Here is a 20,337-nt window from a genome sequence, read left to right on the forward strand (position 1 = left end):
AGCCTGGGCCCCTCGGTCACTAGCCCAGTGACATTCCCGCTGCTCCACCGGCTCCTCCATCTTTCTGGGAATCCGACAGTTTACGATATGTGGGAGGCAAAGGGAAAGGGGAACCCGTTTGGGGGAGGGGGGGTGATTTCCCCAGGGTTTTGGGGAGGGGGGGTGATTTCCCCAGGGTTTTGGGGAGGGGGGGTGATTTCCCCAGGGTTTTGGGGAGGGGGGGGTGATTTCCCCAGGGTTTTGGGGAGGGGGGGTGATTTCCCCAGGGTTTTGGGGAGGGGAGGTGATTTCCCCAGGGTTTTGGGGAGGGGAGGTGATTTCCCCAGGGTTTTGGGGAGGGGGGGGTGATTTCCCCAGGGTTTTGGGGAGGGGGGGTGATTTCCCCAGGGTTTTGGGGAGGGGAGGTGATTTCCCCAGGGTTTTGGGGAGGGGAGGTGATTTCCCCAGGGTTTTGGGGAGGGGGGGTGATTTCCCCAGGGTTTTGGGGAGGGGGGGTGATTTCCCCAGGGTTTTGGGGAGGGGGGGTGATTTCCCTGGGGTTTTGGGGAGGGCGGGTGATTTCCCCGGGGTTTTGGGGATGGGGGTGATTTCCCCGGGGTTTTGGGGAGGGGGGGTGATTTCCCTGGGGTTTTGGGGAGGGGGGGGGGTGATTTCCCCAGGGTTTTGGGGAGGGCGGGTGATTTCCCCGGGGTTTTGGGGATGGGGGTGATTTCCCCGGGGTTTTGGGGAGGGTGGGTGATTTCCCCAGGGTTTTGGGGATGGGGGTGATTTCCCCGGGGTTTTGGGGAGGGTGGGTGATTTCCCCAGGGTTTTAGGGATGGGGGGTGATTTCCCTGGGGTTTTGGAGATGGGGGGTGATTTCCCCGGGGTTTTGGGGATGGGGGGTGATTTCCACGGGGTTTTGGGGAGGGGACATGATTTCCCCAGGGTTTTGGGAGGGGGGGGTGATTTCCCCAGGGTTTTGGGGAGTTGGCGGTGATTTCCCCGGGGTTTTGGGGATGGGGGGTGATTTCCCCGGGGTTTTGGGAGGGGGGGGTGATTTCCACGGGGTTTTGGGGATGGGGGGTGATTTCCCTGGGGTTTTGGGGAGGGGGTGTGATTTCCCTGGGGTTTTGGAGAGGGGGGTAATTTCCCCAGGGTTTTGGGGAGGGGGGGGTAATTTCCCCGGTGTTTTGGGGTGGGGGAGTGATTTCCCCGGCGTTTTGGGGATGGGGGGTGATTTCCACGGGGTTTTGGGGAGGTGGGGGTGATAACCCTGGGGTTTTGGGGATGGGGGGTGATTTCCCCGGGGTTTTGGGGAGGGGGGGTAATTTCCCCGGGGTTTTGGGGAGGGGGGGTGATTTCCCCGGGGTTTTGGGGAGGGGGGGCGATTTCCCCGGGGTTTTGGGGATGGGGGGTGATTTCCCCGGGGTTTTGGGGAGGGGGGGTGATTTCCCCGGGGTTTTGGGGATGGGGGGTGATTTCCACGGGGTTTTGGGGAGTTGGGGGTGATTTCCCCAGGGTTTTGGGGATGGGGGGTGATTTCCCCGGGGTTTTGGGGAGGGGGGTGATTTCCCCGGGGTTTTGGGGAGGGGGGGTGATTTCCCCGGAGTTTTGGGGAGGGGGTGTGATTTCCCCGGCGTTTTGGGGATGGGGGGTGATTTCCCCAGGGTTTTGGGGATGGGGGGAGATTTCCCCGGGGTTTTGGGGAGGGGGGGTGATTTCCCCGGCGTTTTGGGGATGGGGGGTGATTTCCCCAGGGTTTTGGGGATGGGGGGAGATTTCCCCGGGGTTTTGGGGAGGGGGGGTGATTTCCCCGGGGTTTTGGGGAGGGGGGGTGATAACCCCGGGGTTTTGGGGAGGGGGGGTGATTTCCCCAGGGTTTTGGGGAGGGGGTGTGATTTCCCCGGGGTTTTGGGGAGGGGGTGTGATTTCCCTGGGGTGTTGGGGAGGGGAGGTGATACCCCCGGGGTTTTGGGGAGGAGGGTGATAACCCTGGGGGTAAGGATTATCCCACAATACCTGCCAGGTTCACTCTCTCATCTTCTTCTCTCAGAAACTGAAGGAGTTTGTGACTGTGACGGGCAGAATTACAAAGCTCCAGGCGAAATTCGAAGTGTTGAAACCATCCGTGGAGAAGGGTGAGTCTATCGGTGTGGGGTATAGTGGAGTGAGGGTCAGTGTGGGTACACTGGAGTGTGGGTCAGTGTGGGGTACACTGGAGTGAGGGTCAGTGTGGGGTATACTGGAGTGAGGGTCAGTGTGGGGTACACTGGAATGAGGGTCAGTGTGGGGTATACTGGAGTGAGGGTCAGTGTGGGGTATACTGGAGTGAGGGTCAGTGTAGGGTATACTGGAGTGAGGGTCAGTGTGGGGTATACTGGAGTGAGGGTCAGTGTGGGGTATACTGGAGTGAGGGTCAGTGTGGGGTACACTGGAGTGTGGGTCAGAGTGTGGTATACTGGAGTGTGGGTCAGTGTGGGGTACACTAGAGTGAGGGTCAGTGTGGAGTGTACTGGAGTGAGGGTCAGTGTGGGGTATACTGGAGTGTGGGTCAGTGTGGGGTACACTGGAGTGAGGGTCAGTGTGTGGTATACTGGAGTGAGGGTCAGTGTGGGGTATACTGGAGTGTGGGTCAGAGTGGGGTACACTGGAGTGAGGGTCAGTGTGGGGTACACTGGAGTGAGGGTCAGTGTGTGGTATACTGGAGTGAGGGTCAGTGTGGGGTATACTGGAGTGAGGGTCAGTGTGGGGTACACTGGAGTGAGGGTCAGTGTGGGGTACACTGGTGTGAGGGTCAGTGTGGGGTACACTGGAGTGAGGGTCAGTGTTGGGTACACTGGAGTGATGGTCAGTGTGGGGTACACTGGAGTGAGGGTCAGTGTGGGGTGTACTGGAGTGATGGTCAGTATGGGGTACACTGGAGTGAGGGTCAGTGTGGGGTACACTGGAGTGAGGGTCAGTGTGGGGTACATTGGAGTGAGGGTCAGTGTAGGGTGTACTGGAGTGAGGGTCAGTGTGGGGTATACTGGAGTGAGGGTCAGTGTGGAGTGTACTGGAGTGAGGGTCAGTGTGGGGTATACTGGAGTGAGGGTCAGTGTGGGGTACATTGGAGTGAGGGTCAGTATGGGGTATACTGGATTGAGGGTCAGTGTGGGGTATACTGGAGTGAGGGTCAGTGTGGGGTATACTGGAGTGAGGGTCAGTATGGAGTATACTGGAGTGAGGGTCAGTGTGGGGTACACTGGAGTGAGGGTCAGTGTGGGGTATACTGGAGTGAGGGTCAGTGTGGGGTATACTGGATTGAGGGTCAGTGTGGGGTATACTGGAGTGAGGGTCAGTGTGGGGTATACTGGAGTGAGGGTCAGTATGGAGTATACTGGAGTGAGGGTCAGTGTGGGGTACACTGGAGTGAGGGTCAGTGTGGGGTATACTGGAGTGAGGGTCAGTGTGGGGTATACTGGAGTGAGGGTCAGTGTGGGGTACACTGGAGTGAGGGTCAGTGTGGGGTATACTGGAGTGAGGGTCAGTGTTGGGTACACTGGAGTGATGGTCAGTGTGGGGTACACTGGAGTGAGGGTCAGTGTGGGGTGTACTGGAGTGATGGTCAGTATGGGGTACACTGGAGTGAGGGTCAGTGTGGGGTACACTGGAGTGAGGGTCAGTGTGGGGTACATTGGAGTGAGGGTCAGTGTAGGGTGTACTGGAGTGAGGGTCAGTGTGGGGTATACTGGAGTGAGGGTCAGTGTGGAGTGTACTGGAGTGAGGGTCAGTGTGGGGTATACTGGAGTGAGGGTCAGTGTGGGGTACATTGGAGTGAGGGTCAGTATGGGGTATACTGGATTGAGGGTCAGTGTGGGGTATACTGGAGTGAGGGTCAGTGTGGGGTATACTGGAGTGAGGGTCAGTATGGAGTATACTGGAGTGAGGGTCAGTGTGGGGTACACTGGAGTGAGTGTCAGTGTGGGGTATACTGGAGTGAGGGTCAGTGTGGGGTATACTGGATTGAGGGTCAGTGTGGGGTATACTGGAGTGAGGGTCAGTGTGGGGTATACTGGAGTGAGGGTCAGTATGGAGTATACTGGAGTGAGGGTCAGTGTGGGGTACACTGGAGTGAGGGTCAGTGTGGGGTATACTGGAGTGAGGGTCAGTGTGGGGTATACTGGAGTGAGGGTCAGTGTGGGGTACACTGGAGTGAGGGTCAGTGTGGGGTATACTGGAGTGAGGGTCAGTGTGGGGTATAGTGGAGTGAGGGTCAGTGTGGGGTATACTGGAGTGAGGGTCAGTGTGGGGTACACTGGAGTGAGGGTCAGTGTGGGGTACACTGGAGTGAGGGTCAGTGTGGGGTACATTGGAGTGAGGGTCAGTGTAGGGTGTACTGGAGTGAGGGTCAGTGTGGGGTACACTGGAGTGAGGGTCAGAGTGGGGTACACTGGATTGAGGGTCAGTGTGGGGTACACTGGAGTGAGGGTCAGTGTGGGGTATACTGGAGTGAGGGTCAGTGTGGGGTACACTGGAGTGAGGGTCAGTGTGGGGTATACTGGAGTGAAGGTCAGTGTGGGGTATACTGGAGTGAGGGTCAGTGTGGGATACACTGGAGTGAGGGTCAGTGTGGGGTACATTGGAGTGAGGGTCAATGTGGGGTATACTGGAGTGAGGGTCAGTGTGGGGTATACTGGAGTGAGGGTCAGTATGGAGTATACTGGAGTGAGGGTCAGTGTGGGGTACACTGGAGAGAGGGTCAGTGTGGGGTACACTGGAGTGAGGGTCAGTGTGGGGTATACTGGAGTGAGGGTCAGTGTGGGGTATACTGGAGTGAGGGTCAGTGTGGGGTACACTGGAGTGAGGGTCAGTGTGGGATACACTGGAGTGAGGGTCAGTGTGGGGTACATTGGAGTGAGGGTCAATGTGGGGTACACTGGAGTGAGGGTCAGTGTGGGGTACACTGGAGTGAGGGTCAGTGTGGGGTATACTGGAGAGAGGGTCAGTGTGGGGTATACTGGAGTGAGGGTCAGTGTGGGGTATACTGGAGTGAGGGTCAGTGTGGGGTACACTGGAGTGAGGGTCAGTGTGGGGTACATTGGAGTGAGGGTCAGTGTAGGGTGTACTGGAGTGAGGGTCAGTGTGGGGTATACTGGAGTGAGGGTCAGTGTGGAGTGTACTGGAGTGAGGGTCAGTGTGGGGTATACTGGAGTGAGGGTCAGTGTGGGGTACACTGGAGTGAGGGTCAGTGTGGGGTATACTGGAGTGAGGGTCAGTGTGGGGTATACTGGAGTGAGGGTCAGTGTGGGGTACACTGGAGTGAGGGTCAGTGTGGGGTATACTGGAGTGAGGGTCAGTGTGGGGTATACTGGAGTGAGGGTCAGTGTGGGGTATACTGGAGTGAGGGTCAGTGTGGGGTACACTGGAGTGAGGGTCAGTGTGGGGTACATTGGAGTGAGGGTCAGTGTAGGGTGTACTGGAGTGAGGGTCAGTGTGGGGTACACTGGAGTGAGGGTCAGAGTGGGGTACACTGGATTGAGGGTCAGTGTGGGGTACACTGGAGTGAGGGTCAGTGTGGGGTATACTGGAGTGAGGGTCAGTGTGGGGTACACTGGAGTGAGGGTCAGTGTGGGGTATACTGGAGTGAAGGTCAGTGTGGGGTATACTGGAGTGAGGGTCAGTGTGGGGTACACTGGAGTGAGGGTCAGTGTGGGGTACACTGGAGTGAGGGTCAGTGTGGGGTACATTGGAGTGAGGGTCAGTGTAGGGTGTACTGGAGTGAGGGTCAGTGTTGAGTACACTGGAGTGAGGGTCAGAGTGGGGTACACTGGATTGAGGGTCAGTGTGGGGTACACTGGAGTGAGGGTCAGTGTGGGGTATACTGGAGTGAGGGTCAGTGTGGGGTACACTGGAGTGAGGGTCAGTGTGGGGTATACTGGAGTGAAGGTCAGTGTGGGGTATACTGGAGTGAGGGTCAGTGTGGGGTACACTGGAGTGAGGGTCAGTGTGGGATACACTGGAGTGAGGGTCAGTGTGGGGTACATTGGAGTGAGGGTCAATGTGGGGTATACTGGAGTGAGGGTCAGTGTGGGGTATACTGGAGTGAGGGTCAGTATGGAGTATACTGGAGTGAGGGTCAGTGTGGGGTACACTGGAGAGAGGGTCAGTGTGGGGTACACTGGAGTGAGGGTCAGTGTGGGGTATACTGGAGTGAGGGTCAGTGTGGGGTATACTGGAGTGAGGGTCAGTGTGGGGTATACTGGAGTGAGGGTCAGTGTGGGGTACACTGGAGTGAGGGTCAGTGTGGGATACACTGGAGTGAGGGTCAGTGTGGGGTACATTGGAGTGAGGGTCAATGTGGGGTACACTGGAGTGAGGGTCAGTGTGGGGTACACTGGAGTGAGGGTCAGTGTGGGGTATACTGGAGAGAGGGTCAGTGTGGGGTATACTGGAGTGAGGGTCAGTGTGGGGTATACTGGAGTGAGGGTCAGTGTGGGGTACACTGGAGTGAGGGTCAGTGTGGGGTACATTGGAGTGAGGGTCAGTGTGGGGTATACTGGAGTGAGGGTCAGTGTGGGGTATACTGGAGTGAGGGTCAGTGTGGGGTACACTGGAGTGAGGGTCAGTGTGGGGTATACTGGAGTGAGGGTCAGTGTGGGGTACACTGGAGTGAGGGTCAGTGTGGGGTATACTGGAGAGAGGGTCAGTGTGGGGTGTACTGGAGCCTGGGGACAGACATTGTCCACCCACACCCCCCGGCTCCGTCAATGAGCTGCCCACCGACTAACCCAAGTCTCTCCTTCTCCCTACAGGGATAGTGGAGGACGAATGCAGATCCAGGTAGGACCCTCAAACCTGCGACACAGCCCTTGGACAGGAGGGGACCACTCCTCAGGAGGGATGTATCGCCCTCGGATGGGGGGCATTGCCGATTAGCCAGAATGATACCGGGGTTGGGTGGGCGCGGTGAGGGTGTGTGAAAGGGTTAATGTCTGGTTTCAGGTCACACAGACCGGGCTTTGTGCTCCCTCGAGTGTTGACGATTAAGGGGTGGTCCGATCGGGGGGTTTGAGATGATTTAGGGATTCAGTGGGGTTGATTGAGAGAAACTATCTCCTCGCAGGGTGGGTGTGGGTGGGAGGTGGAGTCAGAACCAACGGGCTGAAACTTAAAGTTCGAGCCCAGCCATTCAGGGGGGATCTCAGGAAGTATTTCTTCACACAAAAGCGGAGATGGAATCCGGAACTCTCCCCCCTCGAAAAGCTGTTGAGGTTGCAGGAGCGGTGGGGGGGTGGAGGGGGGGAGGGCGGGGGGGCGGGTGGGTGGATTAAGGTTTATGGAACTAAGGTGGATGGATGGAGTTAAGGTGCAGAACGGACATGATCTAATGGAATTGTGTAACAGGCTCGAGAGGGGCTGAATGGCCTCCTCCTGTTCCTGTGTAACAGGCTCGAGAGGGGCTGAATGGCCTCCTCCTGTTCCTGTGTAACAGGCTCGAGAGGGGCTGAATGGCCTCCTCCTGTTCCTGTGTAACAGGCTCGAGAGAGGCTGAATGGCCTCCTCCTGTTCCTGTGTAACAGGCTCTAGAGGGGTTGAATGGCCTCCTCCTGTTCCTGTGTAACAGGCTTGAGATGGGCTGAATGGCCTCCTCCTGTTCCTGTGTAAGAGGCTCGAGAGGGGCTGAATGGCCTCCTCCTGTTCCTGTGTAACAGGCTGGAGAGGGGCTGAATGGCCTCCTGCTGTTCCTGTGTAAGGGATGAGGGGGTTGAATGGCCTCCTGCTGTTGCGGTGTAAGGGATGAGGGGGCTGAATGGCCTCCTGCTGTTCCTGTGTAACAGGCTCGAGAGAGGCTGAATGGCCTCCTCCTGTTCCTGTGTAACAGGCTCTAGAGCGGTTGAATGGCCTCCTCCTGTTCCTGTGTAACAGGCTCGAGAGGGGCTGAATGGCCTCCTCCTGTTCCTGTGTAACAGGCTCGAGAGAGGCTGAATGGCCTCCTCCTGTTCCTGTGTAACAGGCTCTAGAGGGGTTGAATGGCCTCCTCCTGTTCCTGTGTAACAGGCTTGAGATGGGCTGAATGGCCTCCTCCTGTTCCTGTGTAACAGGCTCAAGAGGGGCTGAATGGCCTCCTCCTGTTCCTGTGTAACAGGCTCGAGAGGGGCTGAATGGTCTCCTCCTGTTCCTGTGTAACAGGCTCGAGAGAGGCTGAATGGCCTCCTCCTGTTCCTGTGTAACAGGCTCTAGAGGGGTTGAATGGCCTCCTCCTGTTCCTGTGTAACAGGCTTGAGATGGGCTGAATGGCCTCCTCCTGTTCCTGTGTAAGAGGCTCGAGAGGGGCTGAATGGCCTCCTGCTGTTGCGGTGTAAGGGATGAGGGGGCTGAATGGCCTCCTGCTGTTGCGGTGTAAGGGATGAGGGGGCTGAATGGCCTCCTGCTGTTGCGGTGTAAGGGATGAGGGGGCTGAATGGCCTCCTGCTGTTGCGGTGTAAGGGATGAGGGGGCTGAATGGCCTCCTGCTGTTGCGGTGTAAGGGATGAGGGGGCTGAATGGCCTCCTGCTGTTGCGGTGTAAGGGATGAGGGGGCTGAATGGCCTCCTGCTGTTGCGGTGTAAGGGATGAGGGGGCTGAATGGCCTCCTGCTGTTGCGGTGTAAGGGATGAGGGGGCTGAATGGCCTCCTGCTGTTCCGGTGTAAGGGATGAGGGGGCTGAATGGCCTCCTCCTGTTCCTGTGTAAGAGGCTCGAGAGGGGCTGAATGGCCTCCTGCTGTTGCGGTGTAAGGGATGAGGGGGCTGAATGGCCTCCTGCTGTTGCGGTGTAAGGGATGAGGGGGCTGAATGGCCTCCTGCTGTTCCGGTGTAAGGGATGAGGGGGCTGAATGGCCTCCTGCTGTTGCGGTGTAAGGGATGAGGGGGCTGAATGGCCTCCTGCTGTTGCGGTGTAAGGGATGAGGGGGCTGAATGGCCTCCTGCTGTTCCGGTGTAAGGGATGAGGGGGCTGAATGGCCTCCTGCAGTTGCGGTGTAAGGGATGAGGGGGCTGAATGGCCTCCTGCTGTTGCGGTGTAAGGGATGAGGGGGCTGAATGGCCTCCTGCTGTTCCGGTGTAAGGGATGAGGGGGCTGAATGGCCTCCTGCTGTTGCGGTGTAAGGGATGAGGGGGCTGAATGGCCTCCTGCTGTTGCGGTGTAAGGGATGAGGGGGCTGAATGGCCTCCTGCTGTTCCGGTGTAAGGGATGAGGGGGCTGAATGGCCTCCTGCTGTTCCGGTGTAAGGGATGAGGGGGCTGAATGGCCTCCTCCTGTTCCTGTGTAACAGGCTCGAGAGAGGCTGAATGGCCTCCTCCTGTTCCTGTGTAACAGGCTCTAGAGGGGTTGAATGGCCTCCTCCTGTTCCTGTGTAACAGGCTTGAGATGGGCTGAATGGCCTCCTCCTGTTCCTGTGTAAGAGGCTCGAGAGGGGCTGAATGGCCTCCTCCTGTTCCTGTGTAACAGGCTGGAGAGGGGCTGAATGGCCTCCTGCTGTTCCTGTGTAAGGGATGAGGGGGTTGAATGGCCTCCTGCTGTTGCGGTGTAAGGGATGAGGGGGCTGAATGGCCTCCTGCTGTTCCTGTGTAACAGGCTCGAGAGAGGCTGAATGGCATCCTCCTGTTCCTGTGTAACAGGCTCTAGAGCGGTTGAATGGCCTCCTCCTGTTCCTGTGTAACAGGCTCGAGAGGGGCTGAATGGCCTCCTCCTGTTCCTGTGTAACAGGCTCGAGAGAGGCTGAATGGCCTCCTCCTGTTCCTGTGTAACAGGCTCTAGAGGGGTTGAATGGCCTCCTCCTGTTCCTGTGTAACAGGCTTGAGATGGGCTGAATGGCCTCCTCCTGTTCCTGTGTAACAGGCTCAAGAGGGGCTGAATGGCCTCCTCCTGTTCCTGTGTAACAGGCTCGAGAGGGGCTGAATGGTCTCCTCCTGTTCCTGTGTAACAGGCTCGAGAGAGGCTGAATGGCCTCCTCCTGTTCCTGTGTAACAGGCTCTAGAGGGGTTGAATGGCCTCCTCCTGTTCCTGTGTAACAGGCTTGAGATGGGCTGAATGGCCTCCTCCTGTTCCTGTGTAAGAGGCTCGAGAGGGGCTGAATGGCCTCCTGCTGTTGCGGTGTAAGGGATGAGGGGGCTGAATGGCCTCCTGCTGTTGCGGTGTAAGGGATGAGGGGGCTGAATGGCCTCCTGCTGTTGCGGTGTAAGGGATGAGGGGGCTGAATGGCCTCCTGCTGTTCCGGTGTAAGGGATGAGGGGGCTGAATGGCCTCCTGCTGTTGCGGTGTAAGGGATGAGGGGGCTGAATGGCCTCCTGCTGTTGCGGTGTAAGGGATGAGGGGGCTGAATGGCCTCCTGCTGTTCCGGTGTAAGGGATGAGGGGGCTGAATGGCCTCCTGCTGTTGCGGTGTAAGGGATGAGGGGGCTGAATGGCCTCCTGCTGTTGCGGTGTAAGGGATGAGGGGGCTGAATGGCCTCCTGCTGTTCCGGTGTAAGGGATGAGGGGGCTGAATGGCCTCCTCCTGTTCCTGTGTAAGAGGCTCGAGAGGGGCTGAATGGCCTCCTGCTGTTGCGGTGTAAGGGATGAGGGGGCTGAATGGCCTCCTGCTGTTGCGGTGTAAGGGATGAGGGGGCTGAATGGCCTCCTGCTGTTCCGGTGTAAGGGATGAGGGGGCTGAATGGCCTCCTGCTGTTGCGGTGTAAGGGATGAGGGGGCTGAATGGCCTCCTGCTGTTGCGGTGTAAGGGATGAGGGGGCTGAATGGCCTCCTGCTGTTCCGGTGTAAGGGATGAGGGGGCTGAATGGCCTCCTGCTGTTGCGGTGTAAGGGATGAGGGGGCTGAATGGCCTCCTGCTGTTGCGGTGTAAGGGATGAGGGGGCTGAATGGCCTCCTGCTGTTCCGGTGTAAGGGATGAGGGGGCTGAATGGCCTCCTGCTGTTGCGGTGTAAGGGATGAGGGGGCTGAATGGCCTCCTGCTGTTCCGGTGTAAGGGATGAGGGGGCTGAATGGCCTCCTGCTGTTCCGGTGTAAGGGATGAGGGGGCTGAATGGCCTCCTGCTGTTGCGGTGTAAGGGATGAGGGGGCTGAATGGCCTCCTGCTGTTGCGGTGTAAGGGATGAGGGGGCTGAATGGCCTCCTGCTGTTCCGGTGTAAGGGATGAGGGGGCTGAATGGCCTCCTGCTGTTGCGGTGTAAGGGATGAGGGGGCTGAATGGCCTCCTGCTGTTGCGGTGTAAGGGATGAGGGGGCTGAATGGCCTCCTGCTGTTCCGGTGTAAGGGATGAGGGGGCTGAATGGCCTCCTGCTGTTGCGGTGTAAGGGATGAGGGGGCTGAATGGCCTCCTGCTGTTCCGGTGTAAGGGATTAGGGGGCTGAATGGCCTCCTGCTGTTGCGGTGTAAGGGATGAGGGGGTTGAATGGCCTCCTGCTGTTGCGGTGTAAGGGATGAGGGGGCTGAATGGCCTCCTGCTGTTGCGGTGTAAGGGATGAGGGGGCTGAATGGCCTCCTGCTGTTGCGGTGTAAGGGATGAGGGGGCTGAATGGCCTCCTGCTGTTGCGGTGTAAGGGATGAGGGGGCTGAATGGCCTCCTGCTGTTGCGGTGTAAGTGATGAGGGGGCTGAATGGCCTCCTGCTGTTGCGGTGTAAGGGATGAGGGGGCTGAATGGCCTCCTGCTGTTGCGGTGTAAGGGATGAGGGGGCTGAATGGCCTCCTGCTGTTGCGGTGTAAGGGATGAGGGGCTGAATGGCCTCCTGCTGTTCCGGTGTAAGGGATGAGGGGGCTGAATGGCCTCCTGCTGTTGCGGTGTAAGGGATGAGGGGGCTGAATGGCCTCCTGCTGTTCCGGTGTAAGGGATGAGGGGGCTGAATGGCCTCCTGCTGTTGCGGTGTAAGGGATGAGGGGGTTGAATGGCCTCCTGCTGTTGCGGTGTAAGGGATGAGGGGGCTGAATGGCCTCCTGCTGTTGCGGTGTAAGGGATGAGGGGGCTGAATGGCCTCCTGCTGTTGCGGTGTAAGGGATGAGGGGGCTGAATGGCCTCCTGCTGTTGCGGTGTAAGGGATGAGGGGGCTGAATGGCCTCCTGCTGTTGCGGTGTAAGGGATGAGGGGGCTGAATGGCCTCCTGCTGTTGCGGTGTAAGGGATGAGGGGGCTGAATGGCCTCCTGCTGTTGCGGTGTAAGGGGTGAGGGGGCTGAATGGCCTCCTGCTGTTGCGGTGTAAGGGATGAGGGGGCTGAATGGCCTCCTGCTGTTCCGGTGTAAGGGATGAGGGGGCTGAATGGCCTCCTGCTGTTGCGGTGTAAGGGATGAGGGGGCTGAATGGCCTCCTGCTGTTGCGGTGTAAGGGATGAGGGGGCTGAATGGCCTCCTGCTGTTGCGGTGTAAGGGGTGAGGGGGTGTGAGACTGAGCGAGATCCCGGTTCTAATTGTCCTCCTCCCACACAGACTGCAGTCGACACTGGGTCGCTCTCAGAGACAGAGGAGGTCTCGGCCCTGCTCCCAGTACAATCAGAACCTCTTCAGTGGGGACCTGCAGTTGTTCATCAAGGTACAGTGACCCTGGGGCAAATAAAGAAACAGCTCTTTCAATCTCGCTAAGGCCAACCCTCAGGGTCCGAGGCCCAGCACCCGGTTTTGATGGACCATTTCCGGGGTCAGGGGTGATGGGTGAGCGGGACGGGAGAGTCGGTGGGGGTGGGTGGCCGCAGACCTCAGAGCTGAGCTGGCCTGAGGATAGATGGTGCCCAATCAAACACCCCTCCGAGTTCATCGAGCCAGGCGCGCTGCACCCTGAGAGATGAGGCGGCAGACACCTGTCCCAGCCCACAGGGTCCTGGGTTCAGGAGCTGGGGCAGGGTGAGGGGTCGGGAGCGGGGTGACAGGTCAGGACAGGGCGAGGGGTCAGGAACAGGGTAACTGGTCGGGAGAGGGTGAGGGGTCAGGAATGGGGTTACGGGTTGGGGCGGGGTGAGGGGGTCGAGAGCGGGGTGACAGGTCGGGGCAGGGCGAGGGGTCGAGAATGGGGTTACGGGTCGGGGCGGGGTGAGGGGTCGAGAATGGGGTTACGGGTCGGGGCAAGGTGAGGGGTCGGGAACGGGGTTACAGGTCATGACAGGGTGAGGGGTCAAGAACGGGGTAACAGGCCGGGACAGGGTGAGGGGTCGAGAACAGGGTTACAGGTCAGGACAGGGTGAGGGGTCGAGAACAGGGTTACAGGTCAGGACAGGGTGAGGGGTCGAGAACAGGGTTACAGGTCAGGACAGGGTGAGGGGTCGAGAACGGGGTTACGGGTTGGGGCAGGGCGAGGGGTCAAGAACAAGGTAACAGGTCAGGACAGGGTAAGGGGTCGGGAAAGGGGTTACGGGTTGGGGCAGGGCGAGGGGTCAAGAACAGGGTAACAGGTCAGGACAGGGTGAGGGGTCAGGAATGGGGTTACAGGTCTGGAGAGGGTTAGGGGTCGGGAACGGGGTCACGGGTTCTGGCAGGGCGAGGGGTCGGGGACGGGGTTACAGGTTGGGACAGGGTGAGGGGTCAGGAACGGGGTTACGGGTCAGGACAGGGCGAGGGATCAGGAACGGGGTTACAGGTCGGGAGAGGTTGAGGGGTCGGGAATGGGGTTACGGGTAGGGACAGGGTGAGGGGTCGGGGACGGGGTTACAGGTCGGGAGAGGGTGAGGGGTCGGGAACGGGGTCACGGGTTCTGGCAGGGCAAGGGGTCGGGAACGGGGTTACAGGTTGGGACAGGGTGAGGGGTCGGGGACGGGGTTACAGGTTGGGACAGGGAGAGGGGTCGGGGACGGGGTTACAGGTTGGGACAGGGTGAGGGGTCGGGGACGGGGTTACAGGTCGGACAGGGTGAGGGGTCGGGGACGGGGTTACAGGTCGGACAGGGTGAGGGGTCGGGGACGGGGTTACAGGTTGGGACAGGGAGAGGGGTCGGGGACGGGGTTACAGGTCGGACAGGGTGAGGGGTCGGGGACGGGGTTACAGGTTGGGACAGGGAGAGGGGTCGGGGACGGGGTTACAGGTCGGGAGAGGGTGAAGGGTTGGGAACGCGGTTACAGGTTGGGACAGGGTGAGGGGTCGGGGACGGGGTTACAGGTCGGACAGGGTGAGGGGTCGGGGACGGGGTTACAGGTCGGACAGGGTGAAGGGTTGGGAATGCGGTTACAGGTTGGGACAGGGTGAAGGGTCGAGAACGAGGTTGCAGGTCAGGACATGTTGAGGGGTCAGGAATGGGGTTACGGGTCAGGACAGGGCGAGGGATCAGGAACGGGGTTACAGGTCGGGAGAGGGTGAAGGGTCGGGGACGGGGTTACAGGTTGGGACAGGGAGAGGGGTCGGGGACGGGGTTACAGGTCGGGAGAGGTTGAGGGGTCAGGAACGGGGTTACAGGTCGGACAGGGAGAGGGGTCGGGGACGGGGTTACAGGTCGGACAGGGTGAGGGGTCGGGGACGGGGTTACAGGTCGGACAGGGTGAGGGGTCGGGGACGGGGTTACAGGTCGGGAGAGGGTGAAGGGTCGGGGACGGGGTTACAGGTTGGGACAGGGAGAGGGGTCAGGAACGGGGTTACAGGTCGGACAGGGAGAGGGGTCGGGGACGGGGTTACAGGTCGGACAGGGTGAGGGGTCGGGAACGCGGTTACAGGTTGGGACAGGGTGAGGGGTCGGGGACGGGGTTACGGGTAGGGACAGGGTGAGGGGTCGGGAACGCGGTTACAGGTTGGGACAGGGTGAGGGGTCGGGGACGGGGTTACGGGTAGGGACAGGGTGAGGGGTCGGGGACGGGGTTACAGGTTGGGACAGGGAGAGGGGTCGGGGACGGGGTTACAGGTCGGACAGGGTGAGGGGTCGGGAACGGGGTTACAGGTCGGGAGAGGTTGAGGGGTCGGGAATGGGGTTACAGGTCGGACAGGGTGAGGGGTCAGGGACGGGGTTACAGGTTGGGACAGGGTGAGGGGTCGGGGACGGGGTTACAGGTTGGGACAGGGAGAGGGGTCGGGGACGGGGTTACAGGTCGGGAGAGGGTGAAGGGTCGGGGACGGGGTTACGGGTAGGGACAGGGTGAGGGGTCGGGGACGGGGTTACAGGTTGGGACAGGGAGAGGGGTCGGGGACGGGGTTACGGGTTGGGACAGGGTGAGGGGTCGGGGACGGGGTTACAGGTTGGGACAGGGAGAGGGGTCGGGGACGGGGTTACGGGTAGGGACAGGGTGAGGGGTCGGGGACGGGGTTACAGGTCGGGAGAGGGTGAAGGGTCGGGGACGGGGTTACGGGTAGGGACAGGGTGAGGGGTCGGGGACGGGGTTACAGGTTGGGACAGGGAGAGGGGTCGGGGACGGGGTTACGGGTAGGGACAGGGTGAGGGGTCGGGGACGGGGTTACAGGTCGGGAGAGGTTGAGGGGTCGGGAATGGGGTTACGGGTAGGGACAGGGTGAGGGGTCGGGGACGGGGTTACAGGTCGGGAGAGGGTGAGGGGTCGGGAATGGGGTTACAGGTTGGGACAGGGTGAGGGGTCGGGGACGGGGTTACAGGTCGGGAGAGGGTGAGGGGTCGGGAATGGGGTTACGGGTCAGGACAGGGCGAGGGATCAGGAACGGGGTTACAGGTCGGGAGAGGTTGAGGGGTCGGGAATGGGGTTACGGGTAGGGACAGGGTGAGGGGTCGGGGACGGGGTTACAGGTTGGGACAGGGAGAGGGGTCGGGAATGGGGTTACGGGTAGGGACAGGGTGAGGGGTCGGGAATGGGGTTACAGGTCGGGAGAGGTTGAGGGGTCGGGAATGGGGTTACGGGTAGGGACAGGGTGAGGGGTCGGGGACGGGGTTACAGGTCGGGAGAGGTTGAGGGGTCGGGAATGGGGTTACAGGTCGGACAGGGTGAGCGGTCGGGAACGCGGTTACAGGTCGGGAGAGGGTGAGGGGTCGGGAATGGGGTTACAGGTTGGGACAGGGAGAGGGGTTGGGGACGGGGTTACAGGTCGGGAGAGGTTGAGGGGTCGGGAATGGGGTTACGGGTAGGGACAGGGTGAGGGGTCGGGAACGCGGTTACAGGTTGGGACAGGGTGAGGGGTCGGGGACGGGGTTACAGGTCGGGAGAGGGTGAAGGGTTGGGAACGCGGTTACAGGTTGGGACAGGGTGAGCGGTCGGGAACGCGGTTACAGGTCGGGAGAGGGTGAGGGGTCGGGGATGGGGTTACAGGTAGGGACAGGGTGAGTGGTCGGGGACGGGGTTACAGGTCGGGAGAGGGTGAAGGGTCGGGAACGCGGTTACAGGTTGGGACAGGGTGAGGGGTCGGGGACGGGGTTACAGGTTGGGACAGGGTGAGGGGTCGGGGACGGGGTTACAGGTTGGGACAGGGTGAGGGGTCGGGGACGGGGTTACAGGTTGGGACAGGGTGAGGGGTCGGGGACGGGGTTACAGGTCGGGAGAGGGTGAGGGGTTGGGAACGCGGTTACAGGTTGGGACAGGGTGAGGGGTCGGGAACGCGGTTACAGGTCGGGAGAGGGTGAAGGGTTGGGAACGCGGTTACAGGTTGGGAGAGGGTGAGGGGTCGGGGACGGGGTTACGGGTAGGGACAGGGTGAGGGGTCGGGGACGGGGTTACAGGTCGGGAGAGGGTGAAGGGTTGGGAACGCGGTTACAGGTTGGGACAGGGAGAGGGGTCGGGAATGGGGTTACAGTTAAGGATAGAATGAGAGATCTGGATAGGAAGGATTGGGATATGGTGAGCGATTGGAACAGGAGGAATCGGAATGGGAGGGATCAGGATGTGGTGAAGGATCAGGCTGGGATGGATTGGAATGTGGTAAGAGTATTGGACGGGAGGGATTGGAATGGGAGGGATCGGAATTGGAGGGATCAGGAGGTCTGGAGGGAGGGATTGGGACAGGAGTGATCAGGGCAGGAGGGAGAGATCCGGACAAGAGGGAGGGATCCGGAAAGATTGGGATGTGGTGGAGGATCCGAACAGATCAGGATTTGGGGGGGATACGGACGGATCGAGATTTGGGGGGGGGATCCGGATGGATCGGGATGTGGTGAGGGATCCGGATGGATTGGGATACGGTGAGGGATCGGGATGTAGTGAGGGATTGGGATTTGGGGGGGGATACGGATGGATCGGGATACGGTGAGGGATCCGGATGTAGTGAGGGATTGGGATTTGGGGGGGATATGGATGGATCGGGATACGGTGAGGGATCCGGATGGATCGGAATGTGGTGGGGGATTGGGATGTACTGAGGGATTGGGATTTGGGGGGGATACGGATGGATCGGGATACGGTGAGGGATTCAGACGGATCGGGATACGGTGAGGGATCTGGATGGATCGGGATACGGTGAGGGATCCGGATGGATCAGGATACAGTGAGGGATCCGGATGGATTGGGATGTGGTGAAGGACCCGGATGTGGTGAAGGATCCGGATGGATCAGGATGTGGTGAGGGATCCGGACGGATTGGGATGTGGTGAGGGATGTGGTTTGTGCTGCAGATTCCCAGGATTGGATCTGATTCTATGGGAATCTCCTTACCTTTCCCTAACCCTCAATGTGCTCTTCGATTCACTCTCAGAGCTCGGGACAGCCTATCCCCCTCGTTGTGGTGAGCTGTATTCGATTCATTAATCTCTATGGTGAGTGATCTCTCCATGTCCCTCCCACAACTCCAACCTTTCCTACCACCCCTCATTCCCTCCCTCCCCCTCTCCCCCTCCCTTTTTCCCTCCAACTCTCTGTCCTTCCCTTGCTATCCCTCCCACCCTCCCTTACCCCCTCTATCGCTCTCCCTCTCTTCCTTCCCACCTCCATCCCAGTATCCTCCTCCCTCTCTCTGCCTCCCTCCTCCCATATCTCCTTCCCTCTCTCTCCTGCCCCTTCTCTCTTACCCTCCCTCCCTCTCAGCTCTAATTCCCTCTCTCCCCTTCCCCTTTCATTTTGTCCCTCTCTCTCTGCCCCTACTCCCCGTCCCTCTCTCCCTCCCTCAGTCTCCCACCCTGCACTCTCCCTCACTCGCTCCCTCTCTCTCTCCCTTCTCCTCTTTCACTCCTCATCCCATGGCTTCCCCACTCCCTCCCTCTCTCCCTCCCATGTCCCCCTCCCTGTGGCTCCCCTACTCCATCCTTTGTCCTCATTCACTCCCTCCTCCTCTCTCGCTCTCCCGCTTCCCCCCTCTCTCACCTTCCCTCCTCGCGCTCTCCCTCCCTCCCTCCTTCCCCTAGCTGTGAGGAGGTTCTGTGATTCTATGACCCACTGTCACTGAGAGATTCTGAATGTGAATCTGGGTCTGATCCAGATTCTGTTTGATTTGGTGCAGGGTTTGATTCTGGATGTGAATCTGGGTCTGATCTGGATTCTGTTTGATTTGGTGCAGGGTTTGATTCTGGATGTGAATCTGGGTCTGATCCGGATTCTGTTTGATTTGGTGCAGGGTTTGATTCTGAATGTGAATCTGGGTCTGATCCGGATTCTGTTTGATTTGGTGCAGGGTTTGATTCTGGATGTGAATCTGGGTCTGATCTGGATTCTGTTTGATTTGGTGCAGGGTTTGATTCTGGATGTGAATCTGGGTCTGATCCGGATTCTGTTTGATTTGGTGCAGGGTTTGATTCTGGTTGTGAATCTGGCTCTGATCCAGATTTTGTTTGATTTGGTGCAGGGTTTGATTCTGGATGTGAATCTGGGTCTGATCTGGATCCTGTTTGATTTGGTGCAGGGTTTGATTCTGAATGTGAATCTGGGTCTGATCCGGATTCTGTTTGATTTGGTGCAGGGTTTGATTCTGGATGTGAATCTGGGTCTGATCCGGATTCTGTTTGATTTGGTGCAGGGTTTGATTCTGGATGTGAATCTGGGTCTGATCCAGATTCTGTTTGATTTGGTGCAGGGTTTGATTCTGGATGTGAATCTGGGTCTGATCCGGATTCTGTTTGATTTGGTGCAGGGTTTGATTCTGGATGTGAATCTGGGTCTGATCCAGATTCTGTTTGATTTGGTGCAGGGTTTGATTCTGGATGTGAATCTGGGTCTGATCCAGATTCTGTTTGATTTGGTGCAGTGTTTGATTCTGAATGTGAATCTGGGTCTGATCCAGTTTCTGTTTGATTTGGTGCAGGGTTTGATTCTGGATGTGAATCTGGGTCTGATCCAGATTCTGTTTGATTTGGTGCAGGTTTGATTCTGGATGTGAATCTGGGTCTGATCTGGATTCTGTTTGATTTGGTGCAGGGTTTGATTCTGGATGTGAATCTGGGTCTGATCCAGATTCTGTTTGATTTGGTGCAGTGTTTGATTCTGGATGTGAATCTGGGTCTGATCCAGATTCTGTTTGATTTGGTGCAGGGTTTGATTCTGGATGTGAATCTGGGTCTGATCCAGTTTCTGTTTGATTTGGTGCAAGGTTTGATTCTGGATGTGAATCTGGGTCTGATCTGGATTCTGTTTGATTTGGTGCAGGGTTTGATGCTGGATGTGAATCTTGTTCTGATCTGGATTCTGTTTGATTTGGTGCAGGGTTTGATTCTGGATGTGAATCTTGTTCTGATCTGGATTCTGTTTGATTTGGTGCAGGGTTTGATTCTGGATGTGAATCTTGGTCTGATCTGGATTCTGTTTGATTTGGTGCAGGGTTTGATTCTGGATGTGAATCTGGGTCTGATCTGGATCCTGTTTGATTTGGTGCAGGGTTTGATTCTGAATGTGAATCTGGGTCTGATCTGGATTCTGTTTGATTTGGTGCAGGGTTTGATTCTGGATGTGAATCTGGCTCTGATCCGGATTCTGTTTGATTTGGTGCAGGGTTTGATTCTGGATGTGAATCTGGGTCTGATCCGGATTCTGTTTGATTTGGTGCAGTGTTTGATTCTGGATGTGAATCTGGGTCTGATCCGGATTCTGTTTGATTTGGTGCAGGGTTTGATTCTGGATGTGAATCTGGCTCTGATCCAGATTCTGTTTGATTTGGTGCAGGGTTTGATTCTGGATGTGAATCTGGGTCTGATCCAGATTCTGTTTGATTTGGTGCAGGGTTTGATTCTGGATGTGAATCTGGGTCTGATCCAGATTCTGTTTGATTTGGTGCAGGGTTTGATTCTGAATGTGAATCTGGGTCTGATCCGGATTCTGTTTGATTTGGTGCAGGGTTTGATTCTGGATGTGAATCTGGGTCTGATCCGGATTCTGTTTGATTTGGTGCAGGGTTTGACTCTGGATGTGAATCTGGGTCTGATCTGGATTCTGTTTGATTTGGTGCAGGGTTTGATTCTGGATGTGAATCTGGGTCTGATCTGGATTCTGTTTGATTTGGTGCAGGGTTTGATTCTGGATGTGAATCTGGGTCTGATCTGGATTCTGTTTGATTTGGTGC

General features: G+C 58.2%; 1 protein-coding gene across 3 annotated transcripts in view; it reads left to right on the top strand.

Moving 5' to 3' along the window:
• LOC121274258 (SLIT-ROBO Rho GTPase-activating protein 3-like) overlaps positions 1–20,337 on the top strand; it is a 282,583-nt gene that overhangs the window by 162,856 nt on the left and 99,390 nt on the right. For all 3 annotated transcript variants that reach the window (XM_041181468.1, XM_041181470.1, XM_041181469.1), the window contains 4 exons: positions 2,036–2,120; positions 6,774–6,801; positions 12,418–12,520; positions 17,548–17,608. In XM_041181468.1, coding sequence (XP_041037402.1) covers positions 2,036–2,120; positions 6,774–6,801; positions 12,418–12,520; positions 17,548–17,608 — 277 coding nt within the window. The remainder of the gene's footprint in view (positions 1–2,035; positions 2,121–6,773; positions 6,802–12,417; positions 12,521–17,547; positions 17,609–20,337) is intronic.

Source organism: Carcharodon carcharias (genome assembly GCF_017639515.1).
Source record: "Carcharodon carcharias isolate sCarCar2 chromosome 35 unlocalized genomic scaffold, sCarCar2.pri SUPER_35_unloc_5, whole genome shotgun sequence".
In the NCBI taxonomy this organism is placed as follows: Eukaryota; Metazoa; Chordata; class Chondrichthyes; order Lamniformes; family Lamnidae; genus Carcharodon; species Carcharodon carcharias.